This window comes from Passer domesticus, chromosome 18 (genome assembly GCF_036417665.1).
Source record: "Passer domesticus isolate bPasDom1 chromosome 18, bPasDom1.hap1, whole genome shotgun sequence".
Taxonomy (NCBI): domain Eukaryota; kingdom Metazoa; phylum Chordata; class Aves; order Passeriformes; family Passeridae; genus Passer; species Passer domesticus.
In genome coordinates, this window is record NC_087491.1 from 1330750 (window position 1) to 1350519 (window position 19770).

Genomic DNA, 19770 nt, shown 5'->3' on the forward strand with positions numbered 1-19770 from the left:
GCTGTCCTCAGCAGACATTCTGGCCAGAAGCGTTGTGAGGGCACCCAGCACAGCAGAGAACACACACAAAAGGAATTCTGTCCTTGTGGATGAGGTTGTTTCACTGGGTCAGTTTGCACAAAGCTCCTGCTCATGGGCAATTCCTGTGATGGGGAATCCACTTCTCTGGAAAAACAGTTGCAGTTTTGTGCCACTCTCATCATTGTAAATATTTCCTTCGTTTAACCAATGTAAATCCACCCTCCTTCAGTTCAGAGATATGGACCCTTTATCTGCCACTGCAAGATTTGGGAGAAAATACCTTTGACCACTGTTTTTCCATTTTCACAGACTTTGAAGAGGACCCAAAAGTCTCCCAAGATGGGGTTTGGAGGCCTCATCACATAAGCAGCAGGTAGAAGGTGGTGTCTCTGGGCTCACTGGTGTGGAGACTGAGGACAGAACAGGAGCAGCCTGAGAGGGATTGAAGGGTGGTTTCAGAGAGGCTGGAGTTTTTCTTCATTGTATAAAACATCGAGAGAAAGAAATAATGGCACCAAGGGTGTGGAGTTCCCCTGCCCCAGGAAGCAGGGATTCTAGCCAGACAGAGAGCATCAAGTGAGGAGCACGATTTAAAGAGGATTCTGCCCCTCCATCCTGTGGGGCACGCCCCTGCAAGCCCAGGAAAAGACACTCCACCCCATCTGGTTAAATAAGGAGTGGCCACAGAATGTTTTTCCTTTTCTGTAACTTAATTGGTTCAAATTCTACTGCAAAGTCCCCACCATTGATTTTTCCATTGGTTGTCCTTCTTGATCCACTCCTTTGCAGTCCCATGCTCCTTCTGCTATTGGACCCCGACCCTAAACTCCACCCCTACCCTGTCATATAAACCCATGACAAGCCACCACCCCATCTCCCCCTTCGTTTCTTGTCTTGGTCCCTGGCACAATAAAGGATGCTGGGTTTTCCTAAACCAAAACCCATCCTGTTGACTTCCTTTCCCAGTTGGTCATCAATGCCTGCCTGAGGTCTGAGACTCTGGGGTCTGGGGAAGTCATTTTGCTGCTTACTGCAGTGGAACACAACACAAGGGCAGCTGGGGAGGCTCAGACATAAAGAGAAAGGAATTTCCTCCCCCAGGGCAGGGCTGTGGTGCAGAAGGAGCCTGGAGCAGCCCAAGGCTTTGTGTGGGCAGGCAGAGGCAGGCAGGAGGCAGAGCTGTCAGCAAAGGAAGGGGCCAGCCAGGTGGGGCAGTCAGGGGATGACGACAGCCTGCAGGGACAGAGGCACAGGGCAGGGACACCGTAGGACAGGCTGGGCTGCACAGGGCAGAGGGATGGGCAGCAGCTGCAAGGCCCTGACAGAGCCAACTTGGGCAGCACTTTGGCCATGGCTGCTGGCCCTGGGCCTGAAGCCACGAGGGGACAAGTGACCCTTGCAGGCCTGGGGCCTCATTGCCTCCTTGTCCCTGCTCAGCAGCCTGGCAGGGGCTTCCCCATGGTCCTGCCCTTGGCATTGCACATCCCCACATCCCAGTGCTCATCCCTGCAAGAGCCCTGAGCAAGGAGGGAGGGACAGGAAGTGCCTGGCCAGGGGCTGGGGCTCAGGCCTTGGTCCTTTGCATTCCTGAAACACATCCAGGTTTGCTCAGTACCAGAGACACCTTTGCCTTGTTTGTCCCCAGCTGTCATCACTGCCTCCAGTGTTCTACTCTAACTGGAACCTGGGGACACTTCTTCATTCCTGTCCCTCTCAGTGATCTCTTTAAAGCACAAGGAACTTCAGTGTTTCAACCTCACTTTGAGCTCTCAAGAAAATCTTGATCCCATTCTGAGGGACTGAGTCTGATGAAAAGAACACCAAAACCCCAGAGGGTCATTCAAGTCCTGGTGCTGTGTCTGTGCTGCTGAGCTGGGCTGGGCTCCTGGCCCAGAGGCAGCTCCTGGCAAGGGCAGCGCTGCAGAGAGACAGCTCTGGCCAGGAGCAGCTCCTGTGCACAGCCCAGAAGGGCTGGGGCACTGCCAGGGCAGCTCAGGGACACCAGCAGGGCACAGACAGAGATGACAGGGGCCCAGCACTGGCAGGGGCTGGGGGATGTCCCAGAGGGGGTTGTGTCACAGCAGCACCTCTGTGGCTGTGTCCTAGAGGCAGCTGTGATGTCAGCAAGGGGCTGTGTGACAGCACAGAGTGGGCTGTGTGAGGTCCCAGGTTGGACTATGACATCACAGAGTTTGTTGTGTGAGGTCACTGAGCAGTTCAATCATCCTAGATGGGACTGTGTGACATCACAGAGCAGGCTGTGACATCATGGCATGGCTGTGTGACATCATAGAGAGGGCTGTGATGTGAAAGTGTGTGCTGTGCCATTACAGAGTGGCAGTATCACATCATAGAGAGGTTTTTGTGACATCACTGAGGGAGTTGTGACATCGCAGAGCTGGCTGTGATGTCACAGAGTAGGATGTGAGACCATGGAGCAGACTTTGCCATCATGCAGGGTGACTCTATTACATCCTAGACTGGGTTGTGACATCACTGGATGACTGAGTAACATCATAGAGCCATCTGTGACATCACAGAACAGACTGTGATGACACAGGGTGAGTTTGTGACATCACAGAGTCTTCTGTGACATCACAGGGCAGCTCTATGATATCACACAGTGATATCCCAGAACTGGCCATGTGATGTTATGAGGGGGCTTTGTGACATCACAGAGCAGGCTGTGACATCACAGAGCAGTTGTGTGTGTCATCACAGAGTTGCCTGTGACATCACAGAGTAGGGTCTGTGACATCATAGGCTGTGACATCATAGAATGGGTTCTGCCATCACAGGGTATCTGTCTGATATCATAGAGGGACAGTGACCTCAGAGACCATGCTGTAACATCATAGAACGGCTGTGTGACATCCCAGGGTAGGTTGTGTGATATCACAACATTATCTGTGACATCACAATATGCGCTGTGACATCACAAGGGGATCTGTGTCATCACAGGGGCTGTGTGAGGTCACTGGGGAGGTCACTCTGCCCCAGCCCCCCCTCACAGTTCCCCCAGAGCAGTCCAACACTGCTCGTGCACAGCAGGGTCCCCTGTCCCCCCGGGTCCCCCTGCCGCAGCCTCCCCCAGAGGATGTTCCACGAGATCAACCCCAGAGCCTGACACGGGGACGGGGGGCCGGGGCCCCGGGGGGTGGGACAGGGGGACAGGGACCCCTGGCAGCATCCCTGTGTCCCTCAGAGCCAGAGCCTGGGCCAGGGCTCCATCACCCTGTTCCAAACGAGGGCTTGAGAGCTCTGAAAAAATCCCCAGCAAGGGATCAGCAAAAATCAGATTTAATATTAAGGGACAACACCACAAAGTTCCTTATTCCTCCTGACTGGACATTTCAGGCACAACAAAGACACAAACCAATGACAAAGCCAAACAAAATCCAGGCAATCAAACCAGAAATGACCCATGAACTGTCCCTGTGCTCGTTTGACAAAAGGACAGTGAGGGCAAGGATAAAAGGAACATGGCCTAAAAGCTTAACAGAGCTCAAAGTTAACAGGACTTCACTTATACCTTAACCTTAAATGATACCTTCAACTTCACAATGTAGCAAATGAACAGCACTTAATAGTATTAACCTAACTTACAACCTATGACTTTGTAATTTAAAAAAGGAATAACACATAACACTATTTAACTTAGCTAATGACTTATATTAAATGTAACAACTTAGCCCAACAGCAACTTTTAGAAGCATTTAATGTAGCTTAGACCTCATGATTTAACCTCACTTACAGGCCTGATTGACTCAGCTATCCAAGGCACTCCAACCCCTCAGAGAGCAGCATTTCTGACACATTTCCCCAGCACAGGCACTCCTGTGTGCACACAGACACAAAGAGTCAGTGCAAGGCACCTATGATAAATTCCCCTGAGGGCAGGAAATGCTCCCTGTGGATGCTTTGGCATCTCCCCAGCGGGTGACGGATTGAGCCTGGAGGAGTGGGAGGATCGGCCCAGGCTCCATCGTTGTTCAGGATCCCCGAGTGCAGCAAACGGGAGAGTTCCCGGCTCAGAGAGGCCCCACTCAGAGGGAGTCGCTGGCCCAGGAGAGCTCCAAGGGGCTCCTTTTGCAGCACTGTTTGTAGGGCCCCAAGAGAGGGGCTGCAGTCACAGCAATGGTTCATCCTGGCCACACTTGGCATCAACAGCTTTCTTTGGCACTGTGAGAACATGGATGTTGTGCTACTGAGGAAAAAAAAACATCTCCCAGGGCTGCTCCTACAGAAACCGGGAGCTCGTTTGGCACAGCAGTGCCTGGAGCAGACAGTGTTTGTGCTGAGCTGCAGAGGAGCTGAGCCCAGGGGCTGTTGGCCAAGGCCGAGGCCCAAGGAGCATTTGTCAGCTGGAGAAAGGGAGGGGGGAATGCAGCAGCACAGGGCCCATGGAACCAAGGGACCATGGTGACATTGTGGGGCCCTGTGAGCCCAAGGGACCATGGTGACACGATAGGGCCTCATGGAGTCATGGAGGTCATGTGATATTGCTGGGCCTCATGGAACCAAGGGGGCCATACTGACATTGTGTTGCTCCACAGAATGTTGGGGTCATTGTGACACTGAGAGGCCCGATCAAACCAAGGGTCTATTGTTACACCACGGGGCCTCATGGAAGTGTGGAGAACATTATGATACTTTGAAGTGTCATGGAACCAAGGGGCCATTGTGACACTGAGAGACTCCATGGAGCCAAAGGGCCATTGTGACATTGCAAGGCCTGATGGAACAATAGGACACCATTAAGAGACTTCACAGCCTCGTGGAACTAAGGGGCCATTTTGACACTGTGAGACTCCATGGAGCCAAAGGGCCATTGTGACAGTGAAGGGACTCATGGAATCATGGAGACCATTGTGACACTATGAGGGCCTAGGAAATAATCAAAACATTGTGACACTGTGAGGCCTCCTGGAACCAGTGAGACCATTGTGACCCTGGGGGTCCCCACAGAACCAAGAGGACCATTGTGATACTGTGAGGCCTTTGAAACCAAGGGGCCTTTGTGACACTGCAGGGCTGCATGGAACCAAAGCTCCAGGATGACACAGAGGGGCCTCTTGTCATCAGTGGTCCATTGTGGCACTGTGAAGCCAAAGGAGGTCAATGACACTGTAAACCCCCAAGATTCAAAGGTTCATTGTGACACATTGGGGTCATGGAACAGAGAAATCATGTGGCATTGTGGACCCTAGGGAACCACAGAGACCATTGTGACACTGCAAGGCCTCATGGAATCATTGGGACCATTGTGACACGGCGGAGTATTCTGGAACCAAGGCGCCATTGTGACATTATGGGACCCCATTGAACCAAAGTGCCATTGTGGCACTTCAGGGCCCCATAGAACCAAGGCAACACGGAACAGGTCTGGCTGGTTTGGCCTCCTGTAGAGTTGGACTCCCACTGGTCCAACTGACCTTGGCATGTTGAAGGTCTCTTCTAATCTGCCGCTGAAACACTGGGGATCTGAGCTTTCCTTCCCAAAGTAAAAGAACTGTCCTTCCCCTCCAGCCAACCATGGCCAGAATTGAATTTCACCACAAAATTTCGTTAAATCCAGAGATTGTTCCCATTGGAATATTGCTGGGACAAGTCTGTCTTGCAGTGTTTTCACAAGGGCCACTTCCCATCTTTTCCCAAAACACTGGGGAAGGCTCCATGCTTTCCTTCCCATGGAAAGGAACCATCCTGCTTCTCCAGGTGCCCATGGGTGAGATTGGGATTCCACCTCCAAAATTCTCTAAATCCAAAGATTGCTCCCAGAAAAATCAGCTATTGCTGACAAGTCTGGCTGGCCTTGGCCTAGTGAGGCTCTCACCTGCCTTCCAAACACTGGGGTTCTGTGATTTCCTTCCTATGGAAAAGAACACTCCTTCTTGGCCAGGTGTCCATGGCCAGAATTGGGATTTCACCTCCAACATTGCCTGTAGTGACAGAATGGAGTAGATTGTTGGCTGGAAACATTTCATGTGTGGGGGAGGAAGGGGCAGGTCCAGCCTTGGAACCCCAATCCCCACTGCCCTGCCCTGGAACCCCAATCCCCCTAGAGCCTCTATCCCAGCACAGCAGTGGTTGCCAGTCCCTGGTACAGCACAGGCAATGCTCCACAGCCACCTCTGGAGCCCCCAGCCCAGCTCCTGAGTGACCAAATGAGCCCAAGTCCCACCTGGGGGAAGGGCCCAGGAACACCAAGGGGTATTGAAGGCTGACCACCAGGCAAGCACACATCTTGACTCTACCTCATCTTGGAATTTCTATCTGAACACTGCTGGAATACAGGGGTTTGTAGCTGAGTGTGTGCTTCTCTGTAATTTTTTTGTCCTTCTCTCTCTTTCTGTCTACTTGTTCTATATATGTCCTCTTGCAAATTTTGACTAGCTTTAAATTGACCATGTTTAGATTTAGTGAATGTGAATGGGCCAAGTTAGTCCTTTGAGAAGTGTATTTTTGATTGATTGAATGTCCTCTTAAACCTTTTGCCAAAGTTTCTCCAATTTTCTAAAGTTCCAAATAAAGGCTATTTGGCTGTTTTGAGCTCCTGAGAATCTCTTATCGGCATTTCTCCATTGCATCCAACTCAGAGTACACAAAAAACTGTAATTCCTTTTGAAAGTCTCCTTGAGAGAGTTTTTTAGTGGATGGCAGTCAGGGCTTGTCTGTCCTGCTTGGCACAGCCCAGGCAGGCCTTTCCCAGCCACATTCCACACTCCATTGCCCAGCTGGAGCCCCTGGTGCCTCTGAGTTCTGCTGGCCCAGCCCCAGGGATGCTCTCCTTGTCTGCCCATTCCCCCACGGTCTCTGGGCAGGGATGGCCTCAGTGGGGGCTGCTGACATCCTTAGCAACTTGGAGGCTGCTGCTGGATTTCACTGCTGCAGAGGCTTGTTCAGCCTTCAGCTCTTCAGTGCAGGAATTCAGTGTCCCAGGGCTCATTAACATCCAGAACACCCTAACAAGCCAAGCCTCTGGAGATAATTTAAGTGTTCAAATACTTTGTTGTTGTATTCAAACTGAATATATTTTATTAAAAGATTGTCAGAAAACAATTTTTAGGCCTTGTTTAGTTTTGGGGTTTTTTTCCTGTTTATAAATGGATATGTGCAATCTCCAATTGATACTGAATCCAAGTACCTCCTCATGGAGTTTGAATAGATATGAAAATCAAGACCCTTCATGGCTGACAATCAATCAGACTCTGTCCCTACCCCACCATTTCTCCATCCAAGCCCTGGCACTCAGAGCAGCCTTGTGCAAATCTGAGCTCCCTCCAGCCCAGGCTGCACCTGCAGGTTTCAGCTCCTTGGCTCCAAGTCCCACCTGCTTTCCTTGGAGAAGGAGCTGCCCTAGACACAGAGGGATGTTCATTTCTTGTCAGCCAAGAAAGCCAAGGAAAGGCACAGCTCCATCAAATGCAAAAGTCATTCCTCTCCATGGCTCTGCCTTGCCCCTTATCCCCACAGCCTGTCCTGTTTCCTTCATCCCTGCTTTTCCAGGCACTTTCTGGGACAAGGGAGCTCTACTCTGGCTGTGGAAGGAGGTCCAAGTGCAGCCCCTGCAGTAGGAACCACAACTCATCAGATTTGTGCCCTTTGAGTGACCAGGAACTGGTGCAACTCAGAGGCACAGAAGGGTTTCTGTTCATGGACACCATAAAAAGAATATGAACATAGTAAAATTTAAGAAACATCAAACCCCTTCTCTAAGTTCCTTGTGACAACCCAACAACATCTGACATATCCACCACCCACAAGGGATCGCCATAGAGGAAGGATTTTAGACAGAGACATAAAAAAAAGGTGATATAAAAGATGAACATACAACTAAGGCGTTGATAAAGGTGTTATTTAAATTTCTGAAAGATAGGGCAACTCCCTGAAGCTCAAAGCATGAAGCCATTCATGGGAGACACATTGGAATAAACAGAGAAGAGCTGCAGGAGCAAATCTGGGAGCAACAGGAAGGACACAGATCCAGCTGCTCCAAATGAAGAGATGTCTATAGACATGGCCATTTAACCAGGAGAGCTGGAAACACCTGAAGGAGGGTCATGAAATATTAGACTGAATGTTGGTGGCTCAAGTAGAGGGGAAGATCAGAATTTCTTCTCCTGCCATCAGTAGAAGACTCCAGTAGATCCAAGAAATTCCTGTTCCTGGTGGGAAAATTTTGACATTTCTTAAAAGTACTCAAATGACCCAGAAAATAAAGATTTGCTTGTATATTATGAAAGTAAAAGGTATTAAAACCTGTGCCCCTTTCCAGGCAGACATCAGTTGTGTGCCCATGAACAGGCAGTGCCACTTGTGCCCTGAGGTGCCCAGCTGGGATTGGATCTCTGCGAGAGCACCTGAGGGAGAGCAGAGCACCTTGCAAACTGCAGGTCCCTGACAGCCCCACAGGGCTCCTGTCCCATCAACATCTGCTCTGCTCCAGTCTGAAACAGGGCCCAGCATGGTGCCGGGATCATCAGAGAGTTGAGGAGTGTGATGGAATTCAATGCCCTCCCCATCCCGCAGCAGCCCTGCATTTCCCTCCTCCAGCCTTGGTCTCCAGCACAGCCATGGAGTCTCTTTGGGCTCCTGACTGTTCCTGCAGCCCCCAAGGGCAGCTGAGCTCTGCCTGTGGCACAGTCAGCCCTGGCCAGCGCAGGCCATGCTCAGCAATTGCTTGTGTGTGCCTGGCCTTGCTGTCAGCCCCGGCAGCGGCTGCGTGGCCCCTTGGTGGCCCTGTGCAGGCCCAGCCATGGTGGCCCAGCCCCTGTGCAGGCCCAGCCCAGGCCAGGAGCATTGCGGCTGGGAACGGCCCCTGTGCCGTGGTGCCCACGGCTCTGTGCCCCATGGCCTCCCTGCTGGGCAGCCTCTGCCAGCTCCTGCAGAGCCCCTGGCACCTGTGGGCCTGCACAGACAGCCCTGACCTGGGCTCTGCCAGCCTCTGGGCCAGCAGAGAGGCCAGCCAGGGCTGGCCATGGCCAGGAACAGGACCTGAGCCCCGCAGGAGGATGGAGCTGGGCCACAGCCAAACTCAGCCCAGGCCAAAGCTGGGCTCAGCAGCCAGGGCTGCCAAGGGCTGGGGACAGAGGCTGGCACTGACAAATGTCATGGGCCCCCACCCTGCTCGGTCCATGCCCTCAAGGGCACAGAGCAGCCTCCTCTCTGGGGCACTTGCCTTTTTTCAATGCCTTGCACAGGCACTGGCCCTGCCCCATAAGGCCTGGCCTGAGTCCTGCCCCTGCACACTCAGTCAGGCTGAGATGGACACTGATGGTTTCTGGGGCAGGTTCTCTGAGCCCAGCCCAGCTCCCTGCAAGCTCTGCCAGCTGCCCTGAGCTCTGGGCAGCACCAAGGGCCTCTCCCCAGCCCAGCCCAGCCGGCTCTGGCCCCACAGCTCTGCTCAGACCAGGCTGCTCTGGCCACTGGCTCCACGGCCTCAGCCCCTGGCAAGGGCACATCAGCAGCTGCAGCTCACACAGGACTCAGTCCCAGCCATAGGGGAAGGTGCTGGGCCAAGGCCAAAGGAGGCTCCCTGGCTGCCCTGCTCCCCTCTGGCTCAGGTGCTGAGAGCTCTGCAGCCCCTGCTGCCATCCCATGTGCCCAGGGCAGCACAAGAGCCCTGGCCTTGGGGCCCTCAAGAGCTGCTCCTGCTCCTGCTCCAGGCCCATCCCAAAGCTGGGGCAGCCAGAAAACTGTGTCCATTTCTATTCATTGCTGCTTTGATGGGGATGGATCCTCAGCCACTTGGAGGTTGCTGATGAAATTTACTACTTCACAGACCTCTTTCTTGAATTCTTCAGTTCAGGAATCCAGTGAGAAAAGTTCCTAAACATTTTTTCCAAAATATCTGAACAAGAAAAGCGCCAGGGTATAATCTAAGTTTTCAATTTTTCTGTGATTAATTAGATAGATTTCAGAAGTGTTTTCAAAGTGAATGTACTATATTCCAAGCAGTAAAGAGAGAATCGTTTTGTTTGTTAAGTTTGGTTTAACTTCTTATAGATTGGTATCACCAGTCTCCAGCTGATATTGATCCCCAGCACCTTCTAATCCAGTCTGAATAGATATGAAAATCAAGCCCCTTCATGGCCGACAATCAATAACACTTTGTCCTCACCCCTTCCCCACCATTTCCCTCATCCATCCCCTGGGACTCCAATGGATCAGGAATGGTGTGGGAGCAGGGCAGTGATTCTTCCCCTGTGCTGAGCACTGGTTGGCCAGCACAGTGTTAGGTGACTGGAATTGGCTGCCCATGGAGGAGGGTGAGTCATCATCCCTGGATGTGCTTAAGGAAAGACTGGATGTGGTACTCAGTGCCATGGTCTAAGTAACAAGGTGGTGTTGGGTTCCAGCTTCGAATTGATGCTCTCCAAGATCTTTTCCAGCCTGGTTGATTCTCGGATGATTGTGACACTGCAGGGCCCTGGGGAAGCAAGGGGTCATTGTGACACTGCGGGGCCTGGTGGCACTAAGAGGACCATGGTGACACTGTGTACGACATGGCACCACAGAGCCAAGGGGCCATTGTGACACTGTGGGGCTGATTGGAAGCAAGGAGTCCATTGTGACAGTCTGGGTCCTGGTGGAACCACAGAGGCCACTGTGACCCTGCAGGGCCTTGTGGAACCATGCAGAGCATTGTGACAGAGCAGGACCTGGTGTCATGATGGGGCCATTGTGACACTGCAGGGCCCCGTGGAACCAAGGGGCCACTGCTGCTCCTCAGGGACTCATGCAATGAAGGAAACATCTTTGACACCACTGAGGCCCTTTGGACCAAGAGGCCACTGTGACACTGTGGATCCAAGGAGAGCACTGCTGCACTGCCAGACCTCATGGAACCAAGGATCCATTGTGACAATACAGGGGTCAAGGATCCAAGGGACTTTGAGACACCAAAGGGTCCCATGGAACCAAAGGGACACTGTGACACTGGGAAGCCTCATGGAAACATGGAGACTATTGTGACACTCTGGGGCTTCATGAAAATATGCTGGCACCAAGTTGGCAGGGGGGATGTTGATCTGCTGGAGAGTAGGAGGGACTCAGCTCTGCAGAGGGACCTGGACAGGCTGGATCCAGGGCCCAAATCCAACAGGGTGAGGTTGAACAAGTCCATGTGCCGGGTCCTGCACTTTGGCCACAACAACCCCTACAGCACTCCAGGCTGGGGACAGAGTGGCTGGACAGAAGCCAGGCAGAAAGGGACCTGGGGGCACTGATGGACAGCAGGCTGGACATGAGGCAGCAGTGTGCCCAGGTGGCCAAGAAGGCCAATGGCTCCTGAACTGGATCAGGAATGGTGTGGCCAGCAGGAGCAGGGCAGTGATTCTTCCCCTGTGCTCAGCACTAGTTGGGCAGAAACTCGAGTGCTGTGTCCAGTTCTGCGCCCCCAAATTTAGGAAGGACATGGAGGGGCTGGATTGTGTCCACAGAAGGGCAACAAGGCTGGTGAGGGGTCTGGAGCACAAGTCCTGTGAGAAGCAGGTGAGGGAACTGAGTTCGTTTATTATGGAGAAGAGGAGGCTCCAGGGAGTCAAGGCAGTGTCAGGGCACAGGTTGGACTTGATGATCTCCAAGGACTTTTCCAACCTTGCTGATTCTGGGATTCTCTGAAACCCCCCTTGGAGCAGTCACAGAATGAGCCCTGGGCCTCCTCTTCAGAAGCTCCAGCAGTCCAGCTCCCTCAGCTTCTCCTGCCAGCCCCAAAGCCCATCCTGTCAGTCCTGCAGAGCCTCTGCAGCTCCTCCTCATTGCCCAGAACAGGGAGCCCCACAGGCAGACACAGCAGCCCAGATGTGCCCCCCTGGCCTGAGGTGCCTCTGGCAAGGGAGCAGCACGAGGCACTGCAGGAGCCTGCAGACAATTCCTGCAGCACTTGGAGGATGATCCTGCTCCCCAAATAGACCTTCCCATGGTGCCAAGTCAGGAACTACAATGGGGAGTGTGGCCAGAAAGGAAAGGGCAAACAGGGATGGGCTGTTTGCAGGGGAGGGAACAGGGCTGGGCAACAGGAAGAAATTTGTAGAAGGAAGAGAACAGAAAGCAAAGGTGAAGAAAAGGAAATGCTCAGGGCAGTTTGGGGGTGGCTGCCAGGCAGCCCTGGCTTTGAGCAACAGTGTCTGCAGTGGCACAGGAAACTCCCAGCTGATGGGAACAAACTTTCTGGCTGACTGCAGAGGCCAAGACAAAGCTGAGTGGTTTCCCTGGTGTCCCTCAGCCCGTGCTGACCCCAGGGGCTGATGCCATTTGTGCTCCCTCAGGTTCATGTCCCCACAGCAACAGCATGGGGGTGCTCCCGCCTTCTCTGTGCAATGCAAACAGGGGCTCCTTAGCCAGTGCTGCCGTGTCTGTGCCTGCAAGGATGCGGCACCTCTGTGAGCTGGGAGAGAGGCCAGGGCTGCAGAGGGGGGATGTTGTTGGTAGCTCCATCAGGACGCTCTGGGATGCTGCCCTGGGCTGTGCAGCGCTCTGGGGATGGATCAGCCCCTGCTCTGCTGCTCCTTCCTGTCTCCCCCAGGGCCCTTGCAGAGCACCAGCCATGCTGTTTGCCCCCAGCCTGCCCACGGCCAGCCTGGGGCCGCTCAGCCTGGGGCTTTTCTGTGCTGAGCATTGGCCTGGGTGTGTTCTTGAGAGAGCCTGGGCAAGGAGCCTGGAGCCCCCAGGGCCTGGCCTGAGGCATCAGCGCTGCCCCAGCAGTGCCCATGGCCTGTCCCTGCTGCAGCCCCGGCACTGCCACCCCCAGGACTGTGTCCGGCCCCGAGAGCACTCAGGCCCTGCAGCAACACCAGGGCCAGCAGGGCAGCGGGGCAGGGCCACAGCAGCAGCACTGGCAACACCAAGTGCTGCTGCTGGGCACAGCTGCTGTGCCAGCACTGCTCTGCCCCCAGCTCTGCACACAGACATTGCTGCTGCAGCTCCAGAGATAGCAACAAAAGGGGGATCTTTGGAGAAATCTCTAGTAGGAGATCCTTCAGTTTGTTTAAGCATGCCACTGAGAGCACAACTCCTCATTGACTCACTCCGTGGGTCACAGAAAATGTGGAGAGAAAAAAAAGCGAGAAAGGGTACAAATAATGGCCTAAGTTTAGGGACAATATTAAAAAGCTGAAACAAAGGAAAGAAAAGGACAATCACACCACCAAACACAACAAGAAGTATCAAAGATGATTTATATTGCAAGTGATATGTAGAAACTAGCACCCATTTCAATGTTTCTGAAACCACCCAATGCTCAGTCTCGACACTGCAGCCTTGAGCTCCTGGTTCCTCAGGCTGCAGATGAGGGGGTTCAGAGCTGGAGACCCCACTGAGTATACAACTGACAGGGACAGATCCAGGGATGGGAAGGAGATGGATGGGGCTTCAGGTAGGCAAATGTGCCAGTGCTGATAAACATGGAGAGCATGGCCAGGTGAGGGAGGCAGATGGAAAAGGCTTTGTGCCGTCCCTGTTCAGAGGGGATCCTCAGTACAGTCCTGAAGATCTGCACATAGGAGAAAGCAATGAATACAAAACAGCCAAAAGCTAAACAGACACTAACAGCAAGAAGTCCAATTTCCCTGAGTTTGGAGTGTGAGCAGGAGAGCTTGAGGATCTGTGGGATTTCTCAGAAGAACTGGCCCAGGGCATTGCCATGGCACAGGGGCAGGGAAAATGTATTGGCTGTGTGCATGAGAGCATTGAGAAAGGCATTGGCCCAGGCAGGTGCTGCCATGTGGGCACAAGCTCTGCTGCCCAGGAGGGTCCCGTAGTGCAGGGCTTTGCAGATGGACATGTAGCGGTTGTAGCATATGATGGTCAGGAGAAAATACTCTGCTATGATAAAGAAAAGAAAGAAGAAAACCTGTGTGGCACATCCATTGTAGGAGATGGTGGTGGTGTCCCAGAGGGAATTGTGCATGGCTTTGGGGACAGTGGTGCAGATGGAACCCAGGTCGCTGAGGGCTAGGTTGAGCAGGAAGAAGAACATGGGCGTGTGCAGGTGGTGGCCACAGGCTACGGCGCTGATGATGAGGCCTTTGCCCAGGAGGGCAGCCAGGGAGATGCCCAGCAAGAGGCAGAAGTGCAGGAGCTGCAGTTGCCGTGTGTCTGCCAATGGCAGCAGGAGGAAGTGGCTGATGGAGCTGCTGTTGGGCATTTCTTCACTGTGGGAACTGTTGACTGTTGAAAGAAGATATTGACAAGCTGGGACCAACTTCTCTGAGTCAATCATATGGGGATTTTTAAAGGAATTCCCTCAAAACTACTTCTCTTCCTGTGGAGGAATGTCACTAAACATTTTTATTTTTGAGTTCAAGTTTGTGCTGCTGAGTTACTGCCTCATCTTCAGCATTGCTCTCAGCCTGAAGACTGGGGAGCCCAGAGGAGAAACAGGGCTCCCTGTGCCCCAGTGCAGTCAGAATTCCTGGTCCCACAGAGATGCCCTTTCTTCGTTTCACCTCCCTCTATTTCAGCTTGATCACACTTAAAACGTTCTGGAAAAATGAAGCAGGCTTTTTGAATTCCTCACTTTAAAAATAATTTTCTCCAAACCATTCTATCTTACTCTGTGTAGCTGGACAGGATGGGATGCCAAGGGTTGGTCTGTCTGCTGCCTGCAGTTGTGCCTACTGGGAGCTGCTTCGCTCTATCCAAGCCTTGTCCCTGCCAGTGCTGCCAGAGCCCAGCCCAGCTCTGGACTCAGCTCTGCCCTACAGACCCCTCCCAGTACAGGGCACTGCCCAGGGGCATCTCCCTGGCAGCAGGGCCTTAAGGGCAGGGCAGACAAAGAGAGATGCTGCAAGCCAAGGTGCTGCTGCTGCTGTCTGTAGGGAGAGGAGGCAGAGGAGGCACTTTCTGAGGGAGATCTGAGGCACATCTGCTGATGCCCAGGCTGACAGTGCAGGAGTTTCAGTGACACAGCCAAAGCTGTCAGACCCTTTCCCTTCCCTTTAGGAGAAAGCTGAGAGCAGCCCTGGCCATGCGGCACCATCTCCACAGCAGGAGGAATCTGCCCTGATGGGGGTCACTCCTGCCACCTCCAACTTCTCCCCTGCAGCGTCCATGGGGAGCTGCCAGGCAGGCTGAGAGCTGCCCCTGGCAGGTAGCACATCCCCTGGGCTGGCCAAGAGCCCTGAGGGCTGCAGGACCTGCTCTGCAGGATAGCCCTGGGCAGCCCTGGCTGCAGCCCCAGCTTCAGCCCCTGCAGCCATCCTTGACGGCCGGAGCTGTCCTGTCCTGTACCTCTGAAGGTTCCCAGAGCAGCCCCGTTCTCCAGCACATGCTCCCCCAAAGCAGAAATAGCAGCAGAGCCATCCTTACAGTCACATCAGTCCTGTCCTGGGTCAGCTTTAGGAGATTCCTGCAACCAGAGACTGACTGTGTCGGAAGTGGCAAAGATTTCTCCATCAGTGAGCACAGAATTGTCCTTGCAGCTGCTTTGAGACTCTGTCAGCTTCACTGCTCTCAGGTGCCTGCAGGTAGTGCCTTCAGCCCTGCTGGGCTGGGAGAGGAGCTACTCCTCAGGAGGAATGTCTTTTTGAGCTCTTCTTGGGTTGACAAGAGCTCCTTCTGTGCCAGGAGCCCGGCCCAGCTCAGCAGCACAGACACAGGGCTTTAATGACTCTCCTGGGGCTTTGTTGTTGTTTACATCAGACTCAGTCCCTGAGAGAGTCTTCAAAAAACTTCTCAAGAACTGAAAGATAAATTTAAACTCCAAAGTTTCTTGAAGTTTTAATACGTCCCACGGAGGAACACGACTGAGAAAGTGTCCCCCAGGTGCCAGTTAGAGCAGAACACTGGAGTCAGTGATGACAGCTGGGGACAAACAAGGCAAAGGTGTCTCTGCTGCTGAGCAAACCTGGATGTGTTTCAGGAATGCAAAGGACCAAGGCCTCAGCCCCAGCCCCTGGCAAGGCAGATCCTGTCCCTCCCTCATTGCTCAGGGCTCTTCCCGGGATGGGCACTGGCATGTGGGGATGTGCAATGCCAAGGACAGCACCATGGGGCAGTCCCTGCCAGGCTGCTGAGCAGGGACAAGGAGGCAATGAGGCCCCAGGCCTGCAAGGGTCACTTGTCCCCTCGTGGCTTCAGGCCCAGGGCCAGCAGCCATGGCCAAAGTGCTGCCCAAGTTGGCTCTGTCAGGGCCTTGCAGCTGCTGCACATCCCTCTGCCCTGTGCAGCCCAGGCTGTTCTACGGTGTCCCTGCCCTGCGCCTCTGTCCCTGCAGGCTGTCGTCATCCCCCGGCTGCCCCACCTGGCTGGCCCCTTCCTTTGCTGACAGCTCTGCCTCCTGCCTGCCTCTGCCTGCCCACACAAAGCCTTGGGCTGACCCAGACTCCTTCTGGGGGACCTGTTGCACCACAGCCCTGCCCTGGGAGGGGAATTTATCTCTCCTTGTTTCAGTCTGTACCTACCCCAAATACTTGTGGTATCATTTCTCTATCTGGCTGTTTCAATCTCTTCACAACCACAGCCTGGGCACATCAGCCTCCATATATGGGTCATGTTTTTGAGGCCTGCAAACCCCAGCCTGGGAGATTTTTTGTCACTTTCCAAGGTGTTTTCAGATGAAAACATTCCGCTCATTGTCTAAGAAAATCATCATAGGTCATGGCCAGGCAGCACTGTCTGTCCTGGCAGCTTTTGTCTGGGAGCAATCCTGGGATAGATGGAATTTTGGCAAACAAATTCCAGTTTCTGCCGTGGGCCCTGGAAAAGAAGGTCAGTTCTTTTTTGTAGGAAGGAAGGCAAAGAGCCCCAGTGTTTCCAAGGCAGATGAGATATGATCACCAGTGGCCAAGGCCAGCCAGAGCTGGCAGGTTTTTTTCTGGGACATACCTTTGCATACAGGAAATTTTTTAGGGAGAGTACCAGTTTCATCCCTATGTGTCTGAAAATAGGGGAAATTCTTTTACACGGTAGGAAAGCATGGAGCCCCAGTGTTTCATGGCAGATGAGAGGCAGCGCTCAACATTCCAAGATCAGCCAGGCCTGTCAGGCCATCCCTGGGAGGCCAAATCAGCCTGATCTGTTCCATGTTCCCCTCATTCCATGGGGCCCGACAATGTTCCAGAGGCCCCTTGATTCCATGAGGCCCTGAGATGTCACATGGTCCCTTGGATACACAAGGCTCTGAAGGGTCCTACTGGTCTCCATGGTTCCACAAGGCCCCAACAGTGTCAGAGTGGTCTCTTGCTTCCATGAAGCCCCATGGGGTCACCATGGTCCCGAAGTGTCACAATGGTCTCCATGGTTCCACATGGTCCTCACAGTGTCACAGTGGTCTCCATAGGAAGGAAACAACCAAGCCCCAGTGTTCCAGGGGCAGATGGGCAGCAGTTATCAGAGCCTAAGGACAGCCAGATTAGACAGTGCTGGCAGATTTTGTCAGGGAGCAATCTCTGGATATAGGGAATTTTAGAGGTGGAATACCAGTTTCGGCCATGGACACCTGGAGGTGAAGGGCGGTTCTTTTCCCTAGCAAAGAAAGCCCGGAGCACCGGTGTTTCAGGGCCAGATGGAAGGTGGCTATCAGAGGCCAAGGCCAGCCTGAACTCTGTCTTGGTAGATTTTGTCTGAAAGCAGCCCTTGGATATAGGGAATTTTGGAGGTGGAATCCCAATTTTGGCCATTTCTGCATTGATAAGAAGGATGGTTCTTTTCCATAGGAAGGAAAGCAAAGAGCCCAAGTGTTTCAGGGACAGAAGCAGAGAGAGAAGGCTCCTGAGAGGCCAAGCCAGCCAGACCTGTTTGTCCTGGCAGCTTTCGTCATGGAGGGTTCCTTGGACATACAGAACTTGGGAGGTGGAATCTCAGTTTTGACCATGGGCACCTGATTGAGGTGGATGGTTTTTCCCATAGGAAAGAAAAGTGCAAAGTCCAAGTGCTTTGGAAGAAGATAAGAGGTGGCCACCCATGGGCCAAGAGACCCAGACCTGTCTCTCTGGACACCTTTCATCTGGGGGCAATCCTTAGATATAGGGAATTTTTGAGGTTTTGGCTGTGGGCACCTGGACAGGAAGAAGAATTCTTTCCATTAGGAAGGAAAGCACAGAGCTCCAGTGTTTCAAAGGTAGATGAGAACCAGCTCTTCGGGAACCAAGGCCAGTCAGACTTGTCTCTCCTGGAAGCTTTCATCTGGGAGAAATCCTTGGATATCGGGAATCCTTGAGATGGATTTCCAACTTTGGCCATGGGTGCCTGGATGTGAAAGGTACTTTTTTCACCTAGGAAAGAAAAGCACATGGTCCCAGTGTTTCAAAGGCAATTGGGAGGTGAACCCTGGGTGGCCGAACCAGCCAAATCTGTCTGTCCTGGCAGATTTCATCTGGGAACAATCTTTGCATAGAAAGAACTTGTAGGAGGAGTCCTGATTTTGGCCATGGAAACCTGAAGGAGGACAGCTCTTTCCCAGAGGAAGGAGAGCCCAGAGCCCCAGTGCTCCAGGAGCTGATGAGCAGCAGCCCTTGACATGCCAAGGTCACCTGGACCTGTCAGGTGGGCCCCAGGTGGCCCAGCAAGCCAGGCCTTGAGAGGCTACCTAGAACAGAGGCCGGAGAGTGTTACAGGAAAAAAGTAGGGATTTATTAAAAAGGCTTTCAAAGGATACACCTGGGGCAGTACAAGAGCCTGGCTGAGGCTACACCCAAGATAGACAATAGTTCACACATTTTCACACTTTTATAAGTTTTGGTCCATTTCCATATTGGGGTTAATTGTCCAGTTACAGCTTCAGGTTATGAAGTCCCATCCTCCCAGTCTGCTCTCCTCTATTCTCTGTTGTTTACACTTTTTGAGCCTGAAGCTGCAACAGTGTCCTTGGCTCTCTTAGGGTTCTAGATTTCCTACTCCAGTTATGGAGAAATATTTCAAAGAGATTCTAAAAAATATACATTCCTATTTTAAAAAGTGTATTTTATTACTGCTCTCTTTGGAGCAGAGGCAATTGCAGCATTCTGTGATTGATATTGACCCAGGGTCTCTCCTCAGGAGCTCTGGCCTGCTCAGAGAGCTGTGCCTTGAGCTCTGACGCAGTGTGGACAACCTTGCTCCACATTGGCCAGCCCCATCCTGTCTGTCCTCACTCACCTGGGACCTGCTGTGCTTGGAGAGCTGGCTGCACTCAGCCTAAGAGGGGTTTTCCTTTTTGTATTTTTTGAAGCAATCTCAAACTGCTGAGTTTCTCCACTGAAAACAGACACATGCCTCAAGTGTGTGCCAAGACAAAGCTGGCACCAATAATGTTCTCCTTACCCAAGGCAGAACTGTGCAGGAAATGTTTTAGACCTTTGGACTTCATGGTTCCATGAGGCCTTGCTCTGTAACAATGGACTTTTGGTTCCATGAGGTTCCATACTCAACAGTGGTATCCTTAGTTCTGAGTGCCACACCATGGCCCCTTGGCTCCACAGAGCCCTGCTGTGTCACAATGGCCTCCATGATTCCATGATTAATGCAAAAGCTTTGCATAAACCATGAGCAACACCATGGTCTCCTTGGACCTGCATTGTCAAATGAACAATGGGTTCCATGAGATCCCAAACTGTCACAACGGATATTTGGCCTCACGTGGTCCCTCTGTGTCACAAAGGACCCTTGGTTCCATCAGGCCCCACAGTCTCACAGGGGTTTCCTTGGCTCCATCAGGCCCCAAAATGTCACAGGGTTTTCCCTTTTCCTGCAGCAACCAGCAGCAAACCACAGTGCCAGGGTCAAATGGCTGGCAAGAAGGAGCAAGGGGGGACATTTGGAGGGATG

At 52.8% G+C, this 19770-nt stretch overlaps 2 protein-coding genes across 2 annotated transcripts in view; one reads left to right on the forward strand and one right to left on the reverse strand.

Moving 5' to 3' along the window:
- The window catches only part of LOC135283009 (sterile alpha motif domain-containing protein 1-like), a 194644-nt gene that overhangs the window by 100621 nt on the left and 74253 nt on the right, over positions 1–19770 (forward strand). The gene's annotated exons all lie outside the window — the stretch shown is intronic.
- On the reverse strand, positions 13239–14008 carry LOC135283349 (olfactory receptor 4E2-like; the record flags this gene model as incomplete). The annotated part of the gene is made up of 2 exons (XM_064394060.1): positions 13239–13393; positions 13756–14008. Coding segments are annotated over 2 exons (408 nt in total), but the record flags the coding sequence as incomplete, so codon positions are not given.